This window comes from Apteryx rowi, unplaced genomic scaffold (assembly GCF_003343035.1).
Source record: "Apteryx rowi isolate R43461 unplaced genomic scaffold, aptRow1 scaffold_0, whole genome shotgun sequence".
NCBI lineage: Eukaryota > Metazoa > Chordata > Aves > Apterygiformes > Apterygidae > Apteryx > Apteryx rowi.
In genome coordinates, this window is record NW_020447195.1 from 5,244,518 (window position 1) to 5,265,939 (window position 21,422).

General features: G+C 38.6%; 1 protein-coding gene across 1 annotated transcript in view; it reads right to left on the bottom strand.

Moving 5' to 3' along the window:
• LOC112961813 (formin-F-like) overlaps window positions 1–21,169 on the bottom strand; it is a 43,868-nt gene extending 22,699 nt beyond the window's left edge. Inside the window, exons 1-5 of the mRNA XM_026057392.1 lie at window positions 21,016–21,169; window positions 8,047–8,151; window positions 5,359–5,445; window positions 2,386–2,559; window positions 725–873 (exon numbers count right to left, since the gene is read on the bottom strand). Of these exons, the coding sequence (XP_025913177.1) occupies window positions 725–873; window positions 2,386–2,559; window positions 5,359–5,445; window positions 8,047–8,151; window positions 21,016–21,051 (551 nt within the window). The 5' untranslated portion in view covers window positions 21,052–21,169. The remainder of the gene's footprint in view (window positions 1–724; window positions 874–2,385; window positions 2,560–5,358; window positions 5,446–8,046; window positions 8,152–21,015) is intronic.
• Between the last annotated feature and the right edge of the window lie 253 nt (window positions 21,170–21,422).

Genomic DNA, 21,422 nt, shown 5'->3' on the forward strand with positions numbered 1-21,422 from the left:
GCTTGACCATGATAAAAACAGAAGGGGTGTTTTAGAAGCTGGCTCAAGGGAAGAGCAGGCTGTCTGTAGGATAGGTAGCAATCTATGTAAAATCATTGTGGCTATTTCACTAGTTCAGTAATAGGCTAAGAGGAAGCAAAGTCATTCTTCTTTGTTTTAGCTTAGGGGCTGCAAGAAATGCTGGTGACGGTCTATTTCCTACTGAATAATGATTCCTTTTCCTAAAACCACCACCCAATAGGCCACCCTGGTTGGTCATCTCTACAAGAGAGAAGTTCAAAACACGAAAAGAATGAATTATGAGTTGCAGGACAGCCATATGACCAGCATGAGTTAAGGAATCACAGCACTCCTAGATTCTTYTTCTGCTTTGAAAGTATTTTTTTTCCTTTTCCTTATGACAGAAAATGGGATAGTAAAAGAGTAAAAATATAAACAAAGAAGTTGCATCTTTAAAATCACTCTGAGCACCATTATGATTATATATTTGTATTGGGAAAGCATACGGAGTCTCTGGCATCTCTCAGAAGCTCATTGTAGTGCATACTGTTACTGGGCTAACAACAAGTAACTTCCATGTCTTCATCTCATACAGATAGGGCATCTAAGTTTTAAATAAAAAATAATTAAATAATTATCAAAAAAATTAAGTCTAATATAAAGTATTTATCAGAAATTTTAACAAAATCCACAGCCCAGAGGTCCACAAAGATAAAGTTCGTACTTCACCCATTCAGTGGACATAAAACTGTTTTGCTGCAAATCCAGCAGTCCTTCGTGTATCACATCATATTCTGCGGGTCTTCCAGTACAGGACTCCGCTGGTCTCTTGTATGAATTACTCTGTATAACTCTGCTCAGAAGGTATGTTATCTATGTAAGAAGTGACAGTAGAGAGCATATTTCGTATGGTAATTCCCTTGAATCAGACATTAATAAGTAGATTTTTCTTTAGGCATAAAAACTATAGACAACATTGTAAGAGGTATCCAAATAGGTAGAATAATTTAATTTAATGTAAAGTAAATAGTGCCTTTCTATGATACTAAGCAATCTAATTGCAATTTGTTATTATACCTATACTCCTGAATATGTTTATGGATAAGCATAGTATAATTTCCTTCTGGAGGGCTTACTGTAAAATATAATTTTTTTTGTAATTCATATCATAAATTCATAGACAAGGTTTCTGTTCAACTCAGTTCAAGTCCAGCTAGTACTTAATTGATTTATCTTGAAATCTCAAATGAGCCTAGTAGAAAAATTGCCTACAGTTGAAAATAACATGGATTAAGTCGGGTGTGAATTTGAAGTGTTATATAGGGCCATATTTAAGTGTTCTTCCTACAGAACAAAAGTACCTTTAAGAGTACTCCTGCTGCATGTAATCTATTTTGAAAATTAACCTAATCAGCCACAAGGTGCTGTTCATCTGGAAAAAAGTTTCTCTACATGGTGTAAACTGAAAAGTTTCACCAGGGATGACTCCACCTGCAAAAACCCTCTTACCAATAGGCCATATCAAAACTTTGGATACAAACTCTTCCACGCTTTCTGAGAGTTCRAATCTCAACCTACACTGTGCAGCTTGCTCCAGGACTTCAGCAGTGGGACAAAACAAATTCCAGTCACTGAACACCCCTGAACGTGAGAGTTATTTGCACTCAGGTGGAAGGCTAGCATTAACATCATGACTTGAGTTTCTCAAATTTCAGTGCAGAGTCTAATTGCATTACTTGGAATATTTGACTGAACCTGGAATTCAAAAGGAACTGAAACCTCAAAATCAAGCAGTTCATACAATTATCTTGCAACAATCATTTAATCACACAAAGATCTAGTAACTGTGCATATGCTGTCTTCCTCTGATAATTTTATAATTTCAGTGTATTTTGATGGCAACAGATGAATTCCTAGCTGATTTTTCACAGTATCATGACGGCCTCATTCATTTTTCTTAAATGCATGCTTTTTTATAAATATGTATCTTGTATAGAGAGGAAACAGCTATCTAGAAAACTTCAATTAAAATTCAGCTGTGCATACCATCATCAGTTTTACTTGCTCGTTTCTGTATAGTCTCAGACCAACTACATTCAAGGTATAGCTGAAGAAACTCATCTGTTTTCACTGTATCGTATCCCTAGCTGGCCACACATCTTCAATCACAGACTGAACTTTAGCAAAATCCTAAGGACAAACTTTATCCTGAGCTCACATTCCCTTTGTTCTGTGAACAAACACATATAGAACAAAGACATACGTACTTCTGTGCTTGCACAGTACACAGCATAACAAAGCTCATTTATGGTTGGGACCTGCCGGCTACTACCAAAATATTATTTGTTATTTATAATAATCTATTTATGACAGCGTAAAAATTACCTTCCTTTTATCATCAAGAGACACTGCTTCCAACTCATAATCTTGGCGCCCATGAAACACAATGCTGAAGCGTCTCCTTTCAGTATCTTCACAGGCTTTGACTTGTGAGAAGGGGAACTGTTTCTTAATAATTCCTTTTTCAATGTTAAAAATGGTCTTTGTGTTGAAATCAATCTAGAATAGAAAGTTCTTCATTACTTGATTCCATCTTTTCCCTTCATTGAAAGGGAGAGAGAGTATCTCCAATATTAACATGCAAGGGCATTTAGATAAAGGACCAGCACAGAATATGTATCTATTTTGCCAATGATTAGAATAAAAAATGACATTCCATCATCAAGATACAGTACTATATTTGTTTTAGTTACAAAACAAATATATATTCATTGTAACTCTGTTTCCTTATCTCTTTTGATAAATATGCATCAATTTATCACTCTGAAATACTATTGGTTTTGAAATTTCCCTCGTCTTATACAACCCAGTGTAAAAACTTCCCATTCAGCAGTAGCGGCAGCACAAACTATTAGCATGACCATCTCAGCAGAGATTCAATTACTAACTGGTTCAACCTATGCCCCAGTACTAAAGAGAAGCTGGTTATTTTTATCCAGCAGCTTCTGTGTCAGAAAAAAGGGATTCTATTGGGAGATTACTTTCTGACATAAACATTATTGTGTTTTGCTTTAGATCTGACCTATACACAGATTTCTTGCCGAGAGAGAGAGAGAGAGAGAGAGAGAGAGAGAGAGTATATCTATATACATAGAAGTGAAGAGAGTGCTATTAAAAACCAAAAAAATTATTTTATTGCTGTCTCACAGCTATAAAAATTAAAAATTGCTTGTTCCAAAATGAGATTATTATTCTTTCAGTGCACAATCTACATTTAAAATGTTAAATATCGGCATAGATGGATTCCAGTATCTATTCTGTATGTCTGTCCCTACTGAGCAGAAACATCTTTGCTGGTACAATGAGACGTGAATATTATCTGACTGCCCAGCTTCAGTGAACCTGACCCACAGAGAAGACAAATTCAGAAGAATGTCAGATCCAGATCTTGCCTCAGTTAGATATTTGCCTTTGGCCATAAATGATTCCTGGCACATTTCATTCCTATGCTGCAGCCCATGCCAACCAAATGCCACCACCGTGGTCTTTTCCTCATTTCTGTTTATAGTGGGAAATCTCCAAAGCAGAGCCATTCTCATTACCATCTCTGACTCTTGAAGGCTGCTGGTAACTAGGGAACTGGAATTAAACTATTCCAAATTTCCAAACTGATATCTTCCACGTCTACTATAATTTAATCCATATATCTATCAGCTTTATGTCTAACCAAATAATCTTTTAATTTCAAACATTTGTGAATATTTACRGATATTAACAATTACAAACAACAGCAAAAAACCCTCTAGCATATATGACTTGGACATGTTCACTATCAAATTTTATTCAAACTGCAGGAAAAACTGTGTGAAATACAGGTTCCTGGAAACAATATGAAGCTTTAGTCACTGATTTTACAGAATCAGGAAATCACTATCAGCTATTACTGACAGAAGTTTGCTCTAATATGGTGCAAGTGTTGCCCCATTACGACATAATAATTCAATAAATCCTTATTGGTTCATAATGTCAAAAAAAAAATTCACAGAATAGAGTAACCAGAGATGAAATGAATAGTCTGCCATATAAACCTTCCTCTGGAAAAAAATTCTGATCATACATGATACAGTCTTAGTGAGGGAGTAGAAAGGAATGTCTGCTTGGCAAAACAGTGAAAGATAATCAGCAACACTGAGTGAAACCAAAACCTAATAACCTTATGAGCAGAGTAAATCAGTAAGGTATTTGCCTTGAAGTCTGCATTTTGATTTTAGCATAGATAGGAATGTAATGTTTTCCAAAGATCCCAGACTGTCAGCACTGAAAACTGCAGTTCTCTCTTTATACACTGGTGGACTCAGTTTGATGATCAAAAATGCAAGTTTTCTTAAAACCCCTATCAGAATCCTTAAATATTGCCCAGGAGATGTTCCCAGTTTCTAGTCATCTCACATAGCACCGACAGCAGAGAAATATGTAAAGTGTGAAGTACATGTAACGTGCAAGCTTTGATGGACAGGTATCTACAGCAAAGAAAGATTTATTTTTAAATTAAAACCTTATTTACAATGCTTTACATTCTCAGCTGGAATTAAGTTAACTGAACTGACTCCACTGAAGTCAGTGGACATGCTTCAATTTACGCTTCATGAGGTCCTGGCCCAGGCTATGAAAAATAAATTAAATTGTATCTCTTTAGGGGATGTAGCACAGTTTCTTATTGGRATGGCAGGTTTGTGAACCTGTTAGGAAATCCACTTTAAAATTTGAAAAACAAACGAATGTGTTAGAAACCAAGTTATAAAATCTTAACCTAATGACTTGCAAGTCAACATTTTGGGACAGATTTGCCAAAATATGTATGGACATTAGGAATTCCTGGGTTGCAATTACTTTAAACAGGACCTGTGTTTCTGAGTATCCCCAGGAACATTTGTTTTAAAGTGCATAGGTAGGATCTAGAGATTGCAGCTGAAGTGACGTCCTGTCAAAGGGGACAAATATTTGAGTACATTTATATGATATATATGCATTTACAATTGATAACTAATAAATAAGAACTCCCCGGTGGAATCTATCAGAGTCAAATATCTTTGTGATGAATCATGTTTTTTAGAGGTGAAATAACCTCTTAAATCTTCAAGTCCATACTACAGCCCTGTCGGGGGCTCAGTAGAGGAAGTTTCATATACTACTCTCAGAATACTTTTGGTCTGAATGGTAGAAAGCTGGTTCAGTATCTTGTGCCGCTCTGGTAGATTTTAATTAAGGTCATATACTGAACCACAGAACATATTAAACTAGTTTTATCACTTATTGAGCATAATGTATTTCTTCAAAGGTGAGAATTTGTAAAATTACCTGCAAAATTCGTTTCTGCCACCGATAGTGTTTGTATTTGTAGATACTGAAGTTAAACTGTGAGCCAGTTAGCAAATCCTGTGAATCCTGAAAAAACAAAATAGAAATCAGCAATATGTCCACACTGCGTTATCTTTGATCCATTAAATTCGGTTGTGCTCTTAGGTGAAATCTCCCTCTGTGAACCGTGTTCAAGTAATGCTGGAGGCTTTGTAGAAGAGCTGTGGAGATGTGTGGAAGTGCCTTCTTGGTCTGATTTTTACAAGTACAAAATATCCACAACTTCTGCTGAGCTAAGGAAGGGATCAAAGACTGGGTTGGAAGGCAAAGGGTGAGCTGAAAACAGGGTGGCAGAGCTCAAGTAGGGAGAAATGAGCAGAGCCCTTGGAACTGTAGTAAGTACATTTGAAAACATATAAGTAGTTTATTAAACAGACTAACCAGCAAAAAAAAGACCAAATCCGACTTTAAAGAAAATATTTACAAACCCTCGAACAGAGAGCAGTAAAAAGGCAGATATTTGTTCACGCTGTACGAGGGTATGCAATCTGTCATCTGGTCCCTAATGCCAGCTCTACCACGTGTGTGGACAGTGACTAATTTGATAATGTTCAGGAAAATGCACTCGGTGTTGGTGCAGTGAAGGGAAGGTCATGATACAGCTATATTAAATTTGATTTTGTTCTAATAATTAGTTATCACAACAACTTTAATGCAGCAGAAGTAGAGAAGGAAACTCTTCTAGCATGTTACTTCTATAACAGTTAATCTATACAAAAGTCTCTTGCTAATTAGGGGATTTCCTCTGCAACAAAGGCTCATCTTTTCCTTTTACATACAGTGACAGGGCCTCTTTGGTGTCATAAAATTAGAGGGAAGATGAAATCTACCTTGTAGTTATTCTTCCATTTCTTTTGCTTCATTTAACAGTATTGTAAATTCTTAAAACCAACAGTTATCTCCTGAAGTCTTGCTGTCAGCTTAATTTTTGCTCCTGTACTCTAAAGAGGAACTCTGTAGTTTCATAATTTTTACTTTTGATTTGAAACATGTGATAGGACTCGTGAATGCTGGACACTTCTGCAGATGGTTAAGTCCAGAAACGTTAAGCTGCAGTATATAGAAAAGGTGACAATGTCACATAACTGCAAGTATCACAACCTATTTCTCAGGCAATTGTCTTTTCTTGCAATATAAGCTTAGAACAAAGATCAGTAGAAATCATCGAGAGCCAAGATCAAAAAATGATAGTAATGCTAGTTTTAGCTAGTTGAGTTTTAAATAATTTTAGCTAATTAAGTTTTTTTCTCATTTGAACTCATTTTCTTTTTACTCTGAGAATATACGTACATACAGTCTTATGCTGTTGAGCTTAATCTCCTGTTGGCTGCAGCCTTTCTGCAAAACTTTTGCTGCTTTCTTTATTAGTACTTATTTTTGCTTCTCCTTCTCATTCTTTCAATTCTTTCCTGCCAAGTAGTTAATAAGCAGTTTAGAAAGTTATTTTTAAAAGTGAAAGAATGCATCAAGATTATCTCAAAATCACTAATAGCTCCTATGGTGCAAAACTTCTTGAGATTATGCCATTAGCAAATCATAAGATTTCATGGTTTCCTGTAGATGCTCCCAAAGGGAGGCAGATTTAAAAATCCAGATCAAGGGGAAATAGAAAGTGAAAAGTTCTCTAAGGATTTCCCTTCTGGCAATTCTTTGATGACAATGGACAGAAGATTGCCATGAAAGAGATACTGGAATACTGGGAGTAAGGAGAGGAGGACAAGGCTCATGCACTACTGTACCTATCTCATGTACACCCGGTGCTCTCAAACCACTTCTGCTCACCATTATCAACTTCTACTTTTCTCATGAAAGAATTTTCATGCTTCCTACATAACAAATGGAAAGAGATTAACGAGCCACTTTGGATTTTCAATGAACAGAGGAAAGCTTTAACAGCAGAAAAATTGAAATTTTTTGTGTCTCAATCTGATCTTTAAGTTGTCTCTGGACAAGACCCTTTGATCTTGCTGACCTATGTTCAGCAAAGGTATGTTGTTGTAGGACCAAAAAAACAGTTCTAAGCCACCTTTACACCGATTCAACTCTTGACTGGTAGAGGGTGACAGACAACCACAGGCAATATTGGAATTCAAGTCACAGTGGCCTAGACTTTGCATTTTGTGGCCATTCCTGTGGAGATGCATAACAACGAGCCATCTCAGAACCTCTTACGGTGACCACACATGATCCAAGGACAACACAACACTAGGAGACTCCTCAGATCCACTGTTTTTCTGAGGCACTTCATAGTGTCAGTGAGTAACCAAGGATTTTGCCCTACATACTTGTATTGTTACAGTACCTTTATGCTGCATTCAGAGACTAATGAATATGTGAACACATTTGATCTAGATTTAAACTACTTAATCCAGGTAATGACATCACTGTAGCCTCAGCATTTACATGGGAATATCGATTCCTTAGGATACTGGCAGCACAACTGTGGCAGCAGAGTCTAGCCATCAGTATCTGCTCTGTTTGGTTATAAGCTGGCGTGTATACGTTTACACAAATTGAGACTGCCTCTTTGAAGGAAGCAAGGATATGTTCCTAACACACAAACAGGCTTTCCAGAATATGCTGTTATTCTTGAATGTCTTGCAAAATAGATCAAAGGAGTGACCTTACCTTTTCAGCAAACACCTCTTTCTGTGCCAAATGCAAAGCTCCTTCAATGCTCACTTCTTTATTTTTCACCATGTTCATAATTTTGAGGATTTTTTCTTGGCTTAGCTGGAACAAAAGCCAACCAAATATTTTTAAGGAATGTTTTTTTTTTATCTGGCTATTGAGGATACAGAGTACTTGTGACAGTTACAGCTCCAGTATCTGCCATAAAATTACAATTTCATTCATATTTTATGTTCTATCGACAACCTGCCCAGAAAATATAATCTCCCTTTGAAACCGGGTGAGAGTCTACAAGTTATCAAATATACAGAGGTTTTTACAATTTTAGAAGATGGGGTGGTAATATCTGGAGGTAGAACTGCCAGGAGGAAATCTTTTTTAGTTAGAAAATCTGGCAAGAAGTGAAATCATCAATTTTGCTTGCTCGCCTGTGTCTTACCCTTAGTGTAAAGTACTGCATACAAACACTGTGAAAGCTAAATCAGGATCATTAGAAACTTTCAGGGTGAAGGAGAGAAAAATGTATGTCTGTACCACCAAGCACAGCTGTCACATGAACTTGTCAAAATATGTTAAAAACCAAAAATACCAAAAACAGAGGGGGTACTGTCAAGAAGCTTACATAGGAATTTATGTTGCTCTTAAGTGAACCAGGTGTGGGTTGTAATGCCAAATAAGAACCAAGCAAGGCAAAAAAGGAAAGTGGAGTAACCAGGTTGCCTTACATGGGGGGAACAGCTCTTTCACAGACTTTATAGAAGGAATAAACAACTGCCTTTTAGACAGACGAGAGGGTTCACTAGTGTAACATCCGCTCCCGAACACTATCCAGAATTGAGAATTTAGAAGGAACATGTACATATTACCAGCATAGCACAGGACTTGGCCAGGAGCTTCCCAGGCAATGGGAAGTCACTCTCCCCAGGTGTCTACATTTTTGCCTCTATTCCTTCTTCCAATAGGTGTCCTCAGGTTCAACCCGGACACTTGCAGTTCTTCTGTCCAGTAGCGTAGCTAGAACGTCCCTTTGTTTGGCCACTGCCACGTCTCCTACGTCCCTGGAGAATGACTTCACCCCCGGCAGATAAGTCACTACACTGTAATTTCTTTTAAACCACCCTTTTAAAACTCTTCCATCTGGGCATCTCSTAGGTGAAGATCCCTCCCCACGAGCGTTGCGCAGGCTATAGAGGGAAGGAGAGTTTTCTCGGGATAGCTATGGCTTGCAGCCAAAGCTGGACTGGGAAGGGGCGCCCCCCCCCTCCCACCGCCCCCCTACAACTGGAGCTGCCTGGGGAGACTGATGCATTGAGAGAGAGCCAGCTCGAAGCACCTCAGCAGCGCAAGCAAGCCTGAATTTGGCTGCCCCAGGGAGGAGGCACCAAGACCTGGGCTGGGTTTGGCTGTTCCCGTCGTAAGAAGGGGAAGAGCTAGAGGAAAGACGGGGATCCCTGGAGAGCTAGGTCTGCTGTCTGGCTGCCCGGGAAGAGGAAGGGYGAGCAGCGACAGGGTCTGCTGCGAGCTGCCGATTTCGCTGCCCRGGAGTGGCGCCTGCCGCCCCCCGCAGCGGCCGCGCGGCCGCCTTTCCAGCCCCCCGGCAGGGCAGAGCCGGCAGCGGGGTGCAGCTGCGTCGCCACCCCAACACTTCCGGCCCTGGGCAGCCGCTTGCTTTACCTACGCCTACGGCCCTCTGCAGACACAGCAACTACCCGCTGAAAGCCTCAGCGGTGCAGCCTTGCGGCGGGACAAGCCCYGGCGCTAAGGACCTCTCCACCCATCCGAGCACCGGTCACCTGGCACGGGTCTGATGGGCGACGTGTAAATAACCTCCCATACGACAGAGGTCAGGGACCACCGAATCCGCAGGCTACCGTTTATCCCGAGCCACGCTACGTTAAACACTCTTAAGCTTACTGAATTTCTAGCGTATGAATCCGTTTCTGATCGACAGACACGCTGTATTTTTTTAACAGCCTACAAATAAAACTAGGAGTAAAAGAAGAAGAAATATTTTGTTTTCAAAGCCTCRGAATTTTCAGTGCTAATATAAAAGTAACTTATGGCATAGCTCCCAGCTGCAAATAGCAACGTGAACATTGAGGAAAGAATAAAAGCAGTCTGGTAATTCATTCGCACTTGCTGAGGCACATAAGGTTCCTACAATGACCTCCGCATTCTGGTTTTGAATTTTAAATGGCCATATATTTACACCACACATACACTGTATACGATTAGATTTTAACAAGATAATTCCCCACTGAACAGTCCCTGTGTAAGCAAACAAGAATATGGATATATTTGAACTGAAAAATATAGTTTCCTTAAGGCTAAACTCTGCCAGCTTTAAAGTGCAAGATCCTGTTTATACAGGATAGCATTTCTTGCTAGGAAGTTTGTTAGTATTTTCACAACTGTTAGACCCTTTCGCATGGTAAAAGGTTCAAAGATTTTGCACCAGGATGACRATGATAACACAAAGACATCATCATAGCCTCATGTCAACAGCACAGTCCGATTCATATAAACAAAAGAAGGATTTATCTCCTTTGCTTTAGTGCACAAGTAATTTAATGTAGTTGCTTAATTTTCGTTTGAATCTGACTGCGTTGCTTAACAACACAACATATTGTGCACATTTGTAGGGATGCTTCCTAAGAGTGGCCAAAAAAACAAGAGTTACAGCTTGCAAAATATGAAATTTAGAACTTTTTTCTAGGATATAGGTGACTCAGGTTACTCCATACTCTGCAGTGCCTGAAGCACTGCGTATGTTAAGGCTTGCCTTTCCAACCAAATATTCCATCCTGGACCAAGAAACCTTGCCATGGTATGTCTAACAAAACAAGACATTTTCTTGTAATTCACCTGTGGCAAAAGACAGACCTCTCTTGCATTGTTGAAAATTTTCAATTTTTTTTTCTTTTTATATAAAATATTCAGAAATGAATGCATTTTGGGCTCTGCAAAAAAATCATTTCTTTATTCTTTTGCTTATTTTCGCCAAAGTCTCCTTTACACTAGAATGGAGTTCTGCCTAAGACATGAGAACAACAGGGAACATCTTCTAATTTTCTTGATAAGACAAATGTTTGCAAAAGTGAAGTGAATCATTTTATATATTGCAAATTCAGGAAGGTTAGTTAGTAAGTTAGACTGCTGACAGTTAATGCATTCCCCAGAGAGCACAGAAAAGACAGTGCTAGGTACAGGTTATTTTTAACAGCACCCTGTTGTTTTAACGTCTCTGTTAACTCTCTTTCTCTCTGCACATCTGTAAGCAGGACGGAAGCATTTCAAAAGATGAGAGAGGCAAAAAAAAGGCACTTTTCAGCTTATGAGATCTGTCAAAATTATTTGTCAGAAGTCTGTCTGGCTCGCTTAGGTTTTTGACAGCCAGGCGTTAGCATAGTATTTTTACTTGCAAACAAGACTTGAGTAACAGATCCTGACCTTTATGGTTTTGTATCTGTGGGGCTTTTCTCCCAGCACATCACAATTTTTGTAATGCTCATTTTTGTGTTTGTTTTGGTTGTATTTTGTCTTAAAAAGAAATGATTTTTGTCAAATTATCCACTGAAATGGCACTAAGTCAGATCGTGTTATATTGCCTAATAGAATGTGACTGGTGCAACCAAACAGAACATTTTTATACAAGGYTGAATAACAAAATTGTTAAAAAAGAAAAAACTACATGTTTCTATTATGAAAAGTGCACATTAGGGAAATACATGAGTTTTCATTAATAATGTATTCCTTTATCTGCCAGGTTAAAGAAGTTTGTTTAGTACAGATTAAAGTTTTATCACCCACCTGAAACTCAGTATAGATATATATCTGATTTGAAAGAAAAATCAGCCCTCACAGTTGAAGGAAAAGCATGGGCTCCAGGAAACCTCCCTCTCTCCGTTATTCTACAGGGTGAGGTGCTTATATTTTTGGCCTGGACACGATATAAAATGTGTTTAATGGAGAGGTATGAGATTTCTGGCCCATTCTTGGACTGCTGCCGGGGCGCACCCGACCCGAGCCCTTGCAGGACTTCTGCCCTTCCCCAGGTCCCCAGCCCCGGCTCACCAGCGGCCCCGGGAGCGGTGGGAGGTTTCGCTTGTACTCTCCACGCTGTGGTAAATATGACCCTAATGACTCCTTTCAGGCGTTCTGAGCGCCAACCAGGCAAAAAGGGTTAAAGCTGCTTTAGCTGAGCCATTTAAAATGGACTGCACAAAGCGGCAGGAGGTATGCAGAACCATGGGAAACAGTCCAGGGAAAAGGCAGGCTAACACCTTTCTTTATCTGATCGTCCTAACGCTCATCCTGCAATACACGCTGGGTCAGATCCTCCCTCCCACCACGCTGTTCCCCGAGGAGTCCTGTGTAGTCAACGGAGATACCTAGGCATGTCTACATGGCGATTCAGCACCTGTGAGACCTGTCTAACCACCTGAAGTCTCTTTCTCTTCATTACCTCCAGAGGAACTTGAGCTACGTGCAGTAGCTTTTGCTCAGCTTGTTCTTATTCTGTGGACCATCCTACCTGAATCGTAATAATATGACAGCAACCTAAAATAAAAAGACTCCTGGAACGTGTGCACATACACCCCTGGAGATGTAGAGCAAGAAATCTGGCTGTCAGTCAGCTATACATGTGATCTCAGTTATCACAAATACTGGCACRACTCATGAGACATTTTTTCAGGTTTGCATAGGTGAAGATCATATCTAACATGTGCCGAGCTCTATCATTTCCTGTGGCAACAAACCCAAGTCATGCAGAAATCCTGCTCTCTGTGCCAAAGGGGTGAAATTTTTATTCTAAGCTAGTGAAGCCGTTTATTGCTAAGCATTCCTTACCCTTGTCCTCGTTAAGCATTAACAGAGTTAAACATTCTGCTCTGTTTGCCCCAAGGAGMAAGAGATAAAACAAGCACCTTCTGGCTGCTGTGGGACCCAGAGAACTTGTTCCTCGTCCTTCGCACCATACAGAAGCATCTTCATTTTAGCACTGAATAGGACCAATGCTCCAAAAGACAAGGGGCTCAGCCCCCATGGATTTCTGGGCATAAATCAGACTGAATGYGAGTGTTGCCACACAACATGAGATATGCTGTTTTAACATATATGCCTGAATTTTTATATCCAGCAAAGGGTCATATTTTCATTCATTTTACAGTCCAATTTTTCAAAAATGGCTCTTAATAATAGAAGATTTTGTATTCTATCTAGCAAAGCAGGATAAAGTGACTTTGAGGTAAAGCCTTCTGGGTATTTTGTCTTGACTCAGTGCCTTCCAGCTACAGTACGCAACACTTTCTGCAAAGCAAACACAATGGAGAAACTTAAAAATAAGTGCCAGGATGCAATGCAGTGATTGACTTGTGATGAAATTTCAAGTAACAACTTCTTTGTTTCAGACTGTTTCAAAAAAAAAAAAAAAAAAAGCTTGTTTTTAATCAAAGGCACTGGCTCAGTTTACTATGAATATTTGCCTTGAATTCCATTCTGCCTGCATGTTGAAGATGCCATTTTAGTTACTTCAAATACAATGGACACAGTATGGATTGCCGTAAGAGTTCCAGTCTAGTGTTATCAACTTTTGTCTCCTATTGTATTCACTTACACCAGCTGCGAACCAGCTGCTGAACCAAAGTTTCCTGAGTACTCCCACTTGCAGAGGAGTGGTTGTCTTCTAGGATGGGGGTATCTGAAAGACATTCACTTGTAATTTACATGGAATAGCAATACGAATGACTGATGTGATATTTTTATATGACAAAACCATCTTTTGTAGTCAGTCATAAAGATAGACTAATATTATTTGTCAAATAGTGCTGCTATTCATCAAATAAATTATCCATCTGTAATAATGTTTTGCATTATTTGTTCAGATCTATATCTGGCTGAACAATATCTGTCAAGATTTATTCAAAGAAGAAGATATTCATCAAACAATAGCTTGATTTCTTTGAAAACCCTAGAAACCCTGCCATTTTCAATAGGAGCTGGAGGAGCCCAAAGATATTTTATTATAATTTAGTATTTTATTGGTATAAATCTACTTAGTTCCATTTTTGAAAATTACTCCTTATTGAGGAATCTCAATACCTACACATTTCACAAAGTTCTCTCTGAAAAGCTGACAATTTGCAGGTCTAATATGAAGCAATTACTTTGGTATTTCCCTGGATCACCAATTAACAGACCTGGACGTTCTCAGCAGGATCCTGCTGTACTGACAGATTTGGAACCTGTTAGAAAACTATACTCAGAAAGTAATTACCAGAGTTTCACTGTCAAAAATCAAAGGATATATTGAGCAGTGTTGCACAGGAGACTGACTTGGGCTGGTACTATTCAATGTTTTCATTAATGACCTGAGTGATAGACTAGAGGTTTTGTTTATTAAATTTGCAGAATTTGRCATGAAGGTGGAAAGAACTGCAAGCAAGTTGCAAAGAGGATAGAAATTCAAAACAAATTTGACAAATTAGAGAAACAATAGTATGCAGTTCAACCAGTGAAAAAGTCTACACTTTAGCAGGAATTACCAGCTACACAAAGACTGACTGAGGAACAGATACTCTTCAGAAAAACACCTACAAGTTAGTTATAGTAGCTTACAAACTAACCTAAGTTAACAATGTCATGCTGTTGCAACAAAAGGSAAGCATCCCATGGGGAGGTTATAAACAGCAGCATAGCCTGCAAAGCACAAAGGGATCTTCCCAATATTCAGTATTGGTAAAGGCTTCTGATGGAATATTGTGTGACATTTGCCATGTCTTCAAAAAAGATATGGACATGCTGGAGGAAGTCAAGATCAGGACAATAAGAATAGTCAGAGAAATAAAAAACATGGCTTACAGGGAAAGAGTGGAAGGACTGGGATTTCACAGCCTAAAGAAGAGAAGACTGGAGGGAGTCACAGTCTTCAAATACATGAACAGCTGCTGTAGAAAAGGAAAGGAGTAGGTTGTTTGCTGTGTGAAAGGGTAAGAAGAAATAGAATTTAAGTTACAGCAAAAGAGGTTCAGCTTAGATGTTTGGAGAAAGAGCAAGGATAACAATAAGCAAATAGCTGTGTGGGGAGGATTATATCCCATCACTGATGATMCGTAAGAAGAATTAAACAAAAAGCCTTATGGACACTGAGGGATGCAAAAGTCTTGGATGGTGTTTTGATAGGTCCCTTACTAGGTTTGTGTCATGCCTAATCTCATACTTGTTTGACCCATATTTTTGCACATTTGTTTTGCATATTAATTAAGTCCAAGCCCAAATGCAAGGAACAGATGGTTTCATTGCTTTTTTCAAGCATCACTTGCAGGGAAAATGTGGTCAGAGATTTAAGAGATTTTAAATGAGTTTTTAAAAAACTTCATTCAGCCTATGATGAGAGCTTGCTTTCAATGCAGAGAAGGATGCTCCCTGAAAACCCATCCTTTCAAGAGAACATATGCTACTTTATCAGAACTGACAGTGCTTGGCTGGGTATTACGCAGCCTCAGCATTACTGTTGTGATGAAGTACCAAAGAGCAAGACCTGTAAAGAAATCTTTTTCAGCAAGCTTCAGCTCATAAGAAATACAATGAGGTTTTCCAAATTCTAACTCACACAACAGATCCTGTTTCAGCCACGCTTGTACAAATGGCCAGGGCAGTATGAGGCAGGAAAGGGGATGCCCTCAGCTACGCAGAGCCCAGACAACGGTGCTTTGCACAGCGTGATTTAAGCAGCTCCCTTTAACACTCCTCTCATCTCAAGAAGTGTGAAAAAGAGAACAGGAAGGAAAGAGCAGGGCACGTTCTGCAGTACTGAGCGCGCTCAAATATGATTGCCACGTTAGCGGTCAGTCTGCTTTCCACTTCATTCCCTTTAGGTGCCAATCCTCTATTGAGTTTACTTAGTACTGATAACTAAAGCTAAGGTGTATGTTTCCCAGGGGAAATCCAGGGGAATAAAGAAACAGTTTTATACTTTTTAGTCTTCAAGTGAAAATTCACAACAGCCTCTGAATAGTATTATTATGAGTTTTCCTCTCACACTGTTTTACAACTCACTCCAGTTGCTTTCATAGAAGAAACATAAGTATGAACCTTTGTCTATCTAAGGAACGTGCATTGCTAACATCCAGGGAATTTATGATCTTGCTGCCTCACCTGCTTACATCATGTTAATCAAGAGCCATATTACATTAAGCAATCTTAACATGATATTTTTATCAAATTACCTGCTAGTATTTTTCCTCACATAGCTAACAAAATAGCTTCACAGGTAGCACTCAAAATAGAAGTTTAAACTGCAGAATGTTTAGGCATGATACTAAGTTTTCTCTCTCTGAAAGTACATTTGAAGTGCTGATATGGATGCTGTCATACACGGACACACTGGGAAATTTCTCTGTGTGTATATATGTACAGAGAGAGAGGCACCACGCAGTGAGYGGTGAAACTGTTCAGTTTCTCCTACAGATTGCAATGATTAAGAAGTTAACTGCACCAGTTATTTCATGCTAAAAGTACACCTGATCAGAATGCTACTGGGAATGGCCTGAGAAAGCACTTATGGAAAGCCTCACGTTACAATTGGTATTACAAAGGCTGGAGGCAGACACCTCAATAAAAATGCAGGAGTTCCCAGTGTGAGCTAGTTCCCAGCTTGTTCTAACAACAGCTTGCATGATGAATGGCCAAAATATTTTAGCACAGAAGTACAGGTTCACTCAGTTTTCATTTTTCACTTCATACTTAAACCATTATTAAATCAGGTTTACATCCTCTTCCACTGTCAGTTTGTTTTCCTTCAAAATGTTGATGTCCACAGACACAAACTACATTAACAAATATAAATAAAGTGAATCCTTTTTTTTGAAAAAAGTAAGGTTTTTTAAGTAATAAGAGACTTCTATATCTTGCTGAACATTTTTATCAGTTGGAATGAATTAAATGGGTGCAATCTGAATTAAYTAAGTAGATGCAGATTGCCTTTGAAATAGCTACTACAGGAAGATTTAGACTGGACACACTGAGTACAAGAGTAAAACTCCCATTGATTTCAGTACCCTGCCACCACACAAACATGAAGTACATGTCCTGAATTTATTAATCAATACTTTCTGATTTCAAAACAGAATGTGATAACTGGATAACAGAACCTGATTCATGGCTTATTTTCTTGGTGTATCCAGGTAAAACTTCAACATTATACTACTTAATGAACTGCAATAGAATAACGAAGGTAGTTGACAGAGAAGTATTTCAGTTTGTAACTAAAATAGTAATGTGCTGTGCCTTTAGTTACAGTAATTAAAATAACCCACAGTGATAAGAACTATTGAGGATTACCATATTGCTTATTAACACGATAGTGCAATTAGTTCTGTGATGAAACAATGATTACCAGACTATTAAACAGTGACACCTAATTATTTTGGAGAAAAGCATGCATATTTCTATTCACAGGCTTACAACCTCATCTTGCAACATAATGTCTTGTAAAGGAAAGATGCACATCATGCAAGAATTGGGCTGCTAAAATTCTTAAAAGTTGATCAAGACTGGATTCATTATGCGTTATATAGATCATACCGGTTAACACACACTAAGTGATGAGCATGAAGTGCAACACTGATTTCATGCGTGTTTAAGTCAGTATTCCTAGGTGTCTGTGAATTATACATTAATTAGTAGAAAAAAATTAATGAACAAACTGCTCTTTATGTTCTAATCAAGGGAATGTCTGAGATCTAACGAAAAACCCCAGTGAGCATCTATCTGCTGACATATTTTGGGGATCAGTTCATGACTTGGATTTTGGGGAGTTCTCCTCATTAAAGCTGCTGTGCAAAGATGCAGTCTGTGGTCAGCTTGACCCCAGATCCTGCCTGTGTATTGACAAAGCAGAGACCAGAAAGACATTCAAAATTCCAGTCAAGGTGATATTTTTCAAGATCTGTCATTTAACCATGTGTGAAGGGTATTTAAAAGAAGGACTGAAAAGGATTTTTGACTCCTCCCCTCATCCTCCCCTGCCCCAGATTCTGGTTTGTTAATGAATCATGCTAACAAAATATTTAGGTAAAAAGGGAGTATTTCTCCTTGTTATCCTCTTCCTATATTCTGACAGATTTAGGAGAACATAATCCTTGTTCATATATATATGTATCTGCTATGTTCTTAATGCTTTCCTACAAAAGTAGATTACATTTTTCAAATAAGGTCGATTTCCTCAGGGTCAGTTAGTTGGACATCTATTTATGCTGTGTCATTAAGTCCTTTCTTAAACTCAGGATATAATTTCCTGTCCAAAAGATGCTTGACAATATTCATTATGCTCCCAATTTCAAGAGTATGTACAATACTGAGAATGAAATAAGCCAGATAAAGTTCTAAATGGCTCAGTGGCAGGAAATTTTACTGAGGAATTTCAGCTGCTAYCTTTGTGTGGATGATGAGAAAGACTGTTTCAGGCTGTACATCATCCCTGTCCTACAGCATTTCTTCTGTTGTTTAATGGGCTACTTCCCAATGAGTAGCAAATATATGAAAAAATTCATTGCAGTCTCTCTGGGTCTTTTGATATCGCCTTATACAAGAAATACACATGCCTAAGTTTTGGGGTGTTCTTAGAAAAGTCAAAGAAAGGTCCCACACAGACTGTTTCCATATTGACCTGTTAGTGTGCTTAAAAGTGATTAAATAAGTTTAAATACAGATGCAGACTCCAAGTAATATGCACTTGTACAGAAGGTTTCATCCAGCAGTTCTGTAGAACCTACAAACATTAAGGTTTAAATCACCAGGAGGAGCAAGGAAGCTGAACTCTCTCTCAAGCCCTATGCTATGGTTAACATTTGAGGTTAACTGTAAGGAGTGGATTGTTCTGAATCCACATCTGTGGTGGATTCACTACCCGATATGTATAATCAAGTCATTAGAAGTCTCCACAGATCAGGAGAACATCAGATTTCTGATTTGTATTGTAATGACAATAGCACATCTCTTAAATTACTGCTCCTGAGGCTGGGTACATGTTCATGAATATACATATCAGAAGATATGGATTCATTTGGCCTTATTTAAATGGAATTGATCCCTTGATAAATATACAGTGAAAATATGCTTTAAGCTACCTTGGAAAAGACCAGAAAAAAATCAATCACCTAGGAGAGGTGGCCTTTAACTAAAAGTCTAACAAAAATTGTATGGAAAAGCCATGGGGATAAAGTACTTTAAAGTGGCTGATTAAAATAAAGCAAGGTGGAAAAGCAGAAGGGGCTGAAGGGGCCATTCTAGTTCACACCATGATCTTATCAGCTCTCAGAAGACTTAGAAGAAAAGCCGCAGGAAGACATATGGTCAAATTTTAAAAGAGGCTCACAAGAAGTTTCAAGCACACATTTTTCTCAGGCTTGTTTTAGCTTTGCAAATATTTTGGTGAATGTACAACTTGAGCTTTGTGCATATGCTTTACTGCAGGCACTGAGAAGTGAAAGAAAGGAAAAAGTAGCACCATCTGGTTACTGTTTCCTGTTTTCTGATTCTCATTCATGTAAGCCCTTTTTGGTAGCAAACATTTGGTTATTTCCACATTTGTGTTGTTCTGGACATCCCCAATAGTACATGATAAATGAAATGAGAGCAATGATTCATCAGATGGAATGAAGGCCTCTGAGCCAGTGCTAAGCAATAAACACATAGACTGTAAACAGCAAAGAAAAGAGAAAACTCTTCCAGATTTGATTTGTGAACTTTCACCACCACCATCATCAAAAGTTTTCTGAATGGCTCCCAGCACCTCAGCATGTTGCTGTGATGAATAGTGCTGGATGTGATCTGCAATTTAACTAGACTTCAGGGTTTATTACTTCATGTGAAGCAATTAGTATCTGTCAAGCTAAATGACTCATCTTTGGGTGACCTGTTACACTGCCCTCAGCAAAATCTTTGAAGGCCAGGAACATTGATGTTGTATGGAGGTAATCCAAGGCAGAATTTTGTCCTGTGCCCATCTTCCCATGAGCCAGAGAGCGATAAAGAGGTTTCGTGCTGGCTTATGTAATTGGTCTGGGTTTGTCTAGAGCCTTGTCTAGTAAATCTGTTCAATGAGCATCTCATGCTTCTCAATGAGAAGGTGAGATCATGTAAACAGGGCTTGATTCTCCCCAGCTCTCAAGTTCTGCTCAATGTGCATAATACTTGCTAGCCAGGCCTGCATTTGGTATCTGCCCAGGGCTAATTTAGACTACTCCATCATGCCCCACCAGTCTACCCTTAACACACGTGTTCTCTCTTCCAATTGCTCTTTACACTAAGTTGTACATCCTGGAATCTCTGCCGATATATGCTCTCAGCGTTCCTAGCTAGAAAGGAGTTTTCTACCGCTTAATTCCCCAGATCAGCAGACTTCCAAATGCGCAAGTATTGAAACAAGCAGAATGCTAAAAGAATATACATCTGGCAGACACTCCCAGACAAATTCAGTAGTGCTACGAACTGATGTATTTTCAATTCTGGCATATCAGTCACATCAAATATGAGTATGATTATCAAAAGACGATATTTGCCTACAATATAAAATATTTTTTTCCTCCAATTACCTTACGAAATTTTTAGTACAGATAATACAGAGTATTAATAGATCTTCTCACACATGGCAATAGAAAAACTGATTTTCTCTCCTTCTCCCTTTCTTCATATCAGGAAAACCTTGCACATTTCAACTTTCTTAAGAATAAAGGACAGCTCAGAAAAATGTTATTTCATAACCACCTTCTGCAAACACTTTCTGATATAATATATTAAGCCAGTCTGAGCTTGTATCACATAATAATTAATTACATTAAACAATCTACTGCAAATTCCCTGCCAATAAAACACAAAGCCATTTTCAGTTTCTGATATGCCATCTCTTCAGATATGCACAACAAATAGCTCTTTCACATAAGCCGTAACAGTTTCTGCCTTTACCTGTGAAAAAGTGTCTTGTGTCCTCGTGTTATCCATGCCTGTGAAAATTCTACGTGTTTCATCAGTATCCCATAGGGTTACAAACTATAGTTTATTCATGAATCACACCTGCTTTACCACAGCACTGTTCTCTCCCTTTCTCTCTCCCTCTCTCTCTCATGAAATCTTGCAGCCAATGGGTTTTATCAAGTGTTACTTCCTTTTATACTGAGAACTGAAAGAAACAATAATGATGCTTTGCTTCCTTATGGCAGCTCTGTGAAAAGAGAAAAAAGTAGAAGTTCCCTGTTTGCTTTTTCTTGAACTGATATTTATCTTTTGGTTACTTCCTGAAATCAGTGAGTCACGAATGCTAAAATTATGATGTATTAGTACACATTGGTTCTGTCTGAACACCCAACATGTTA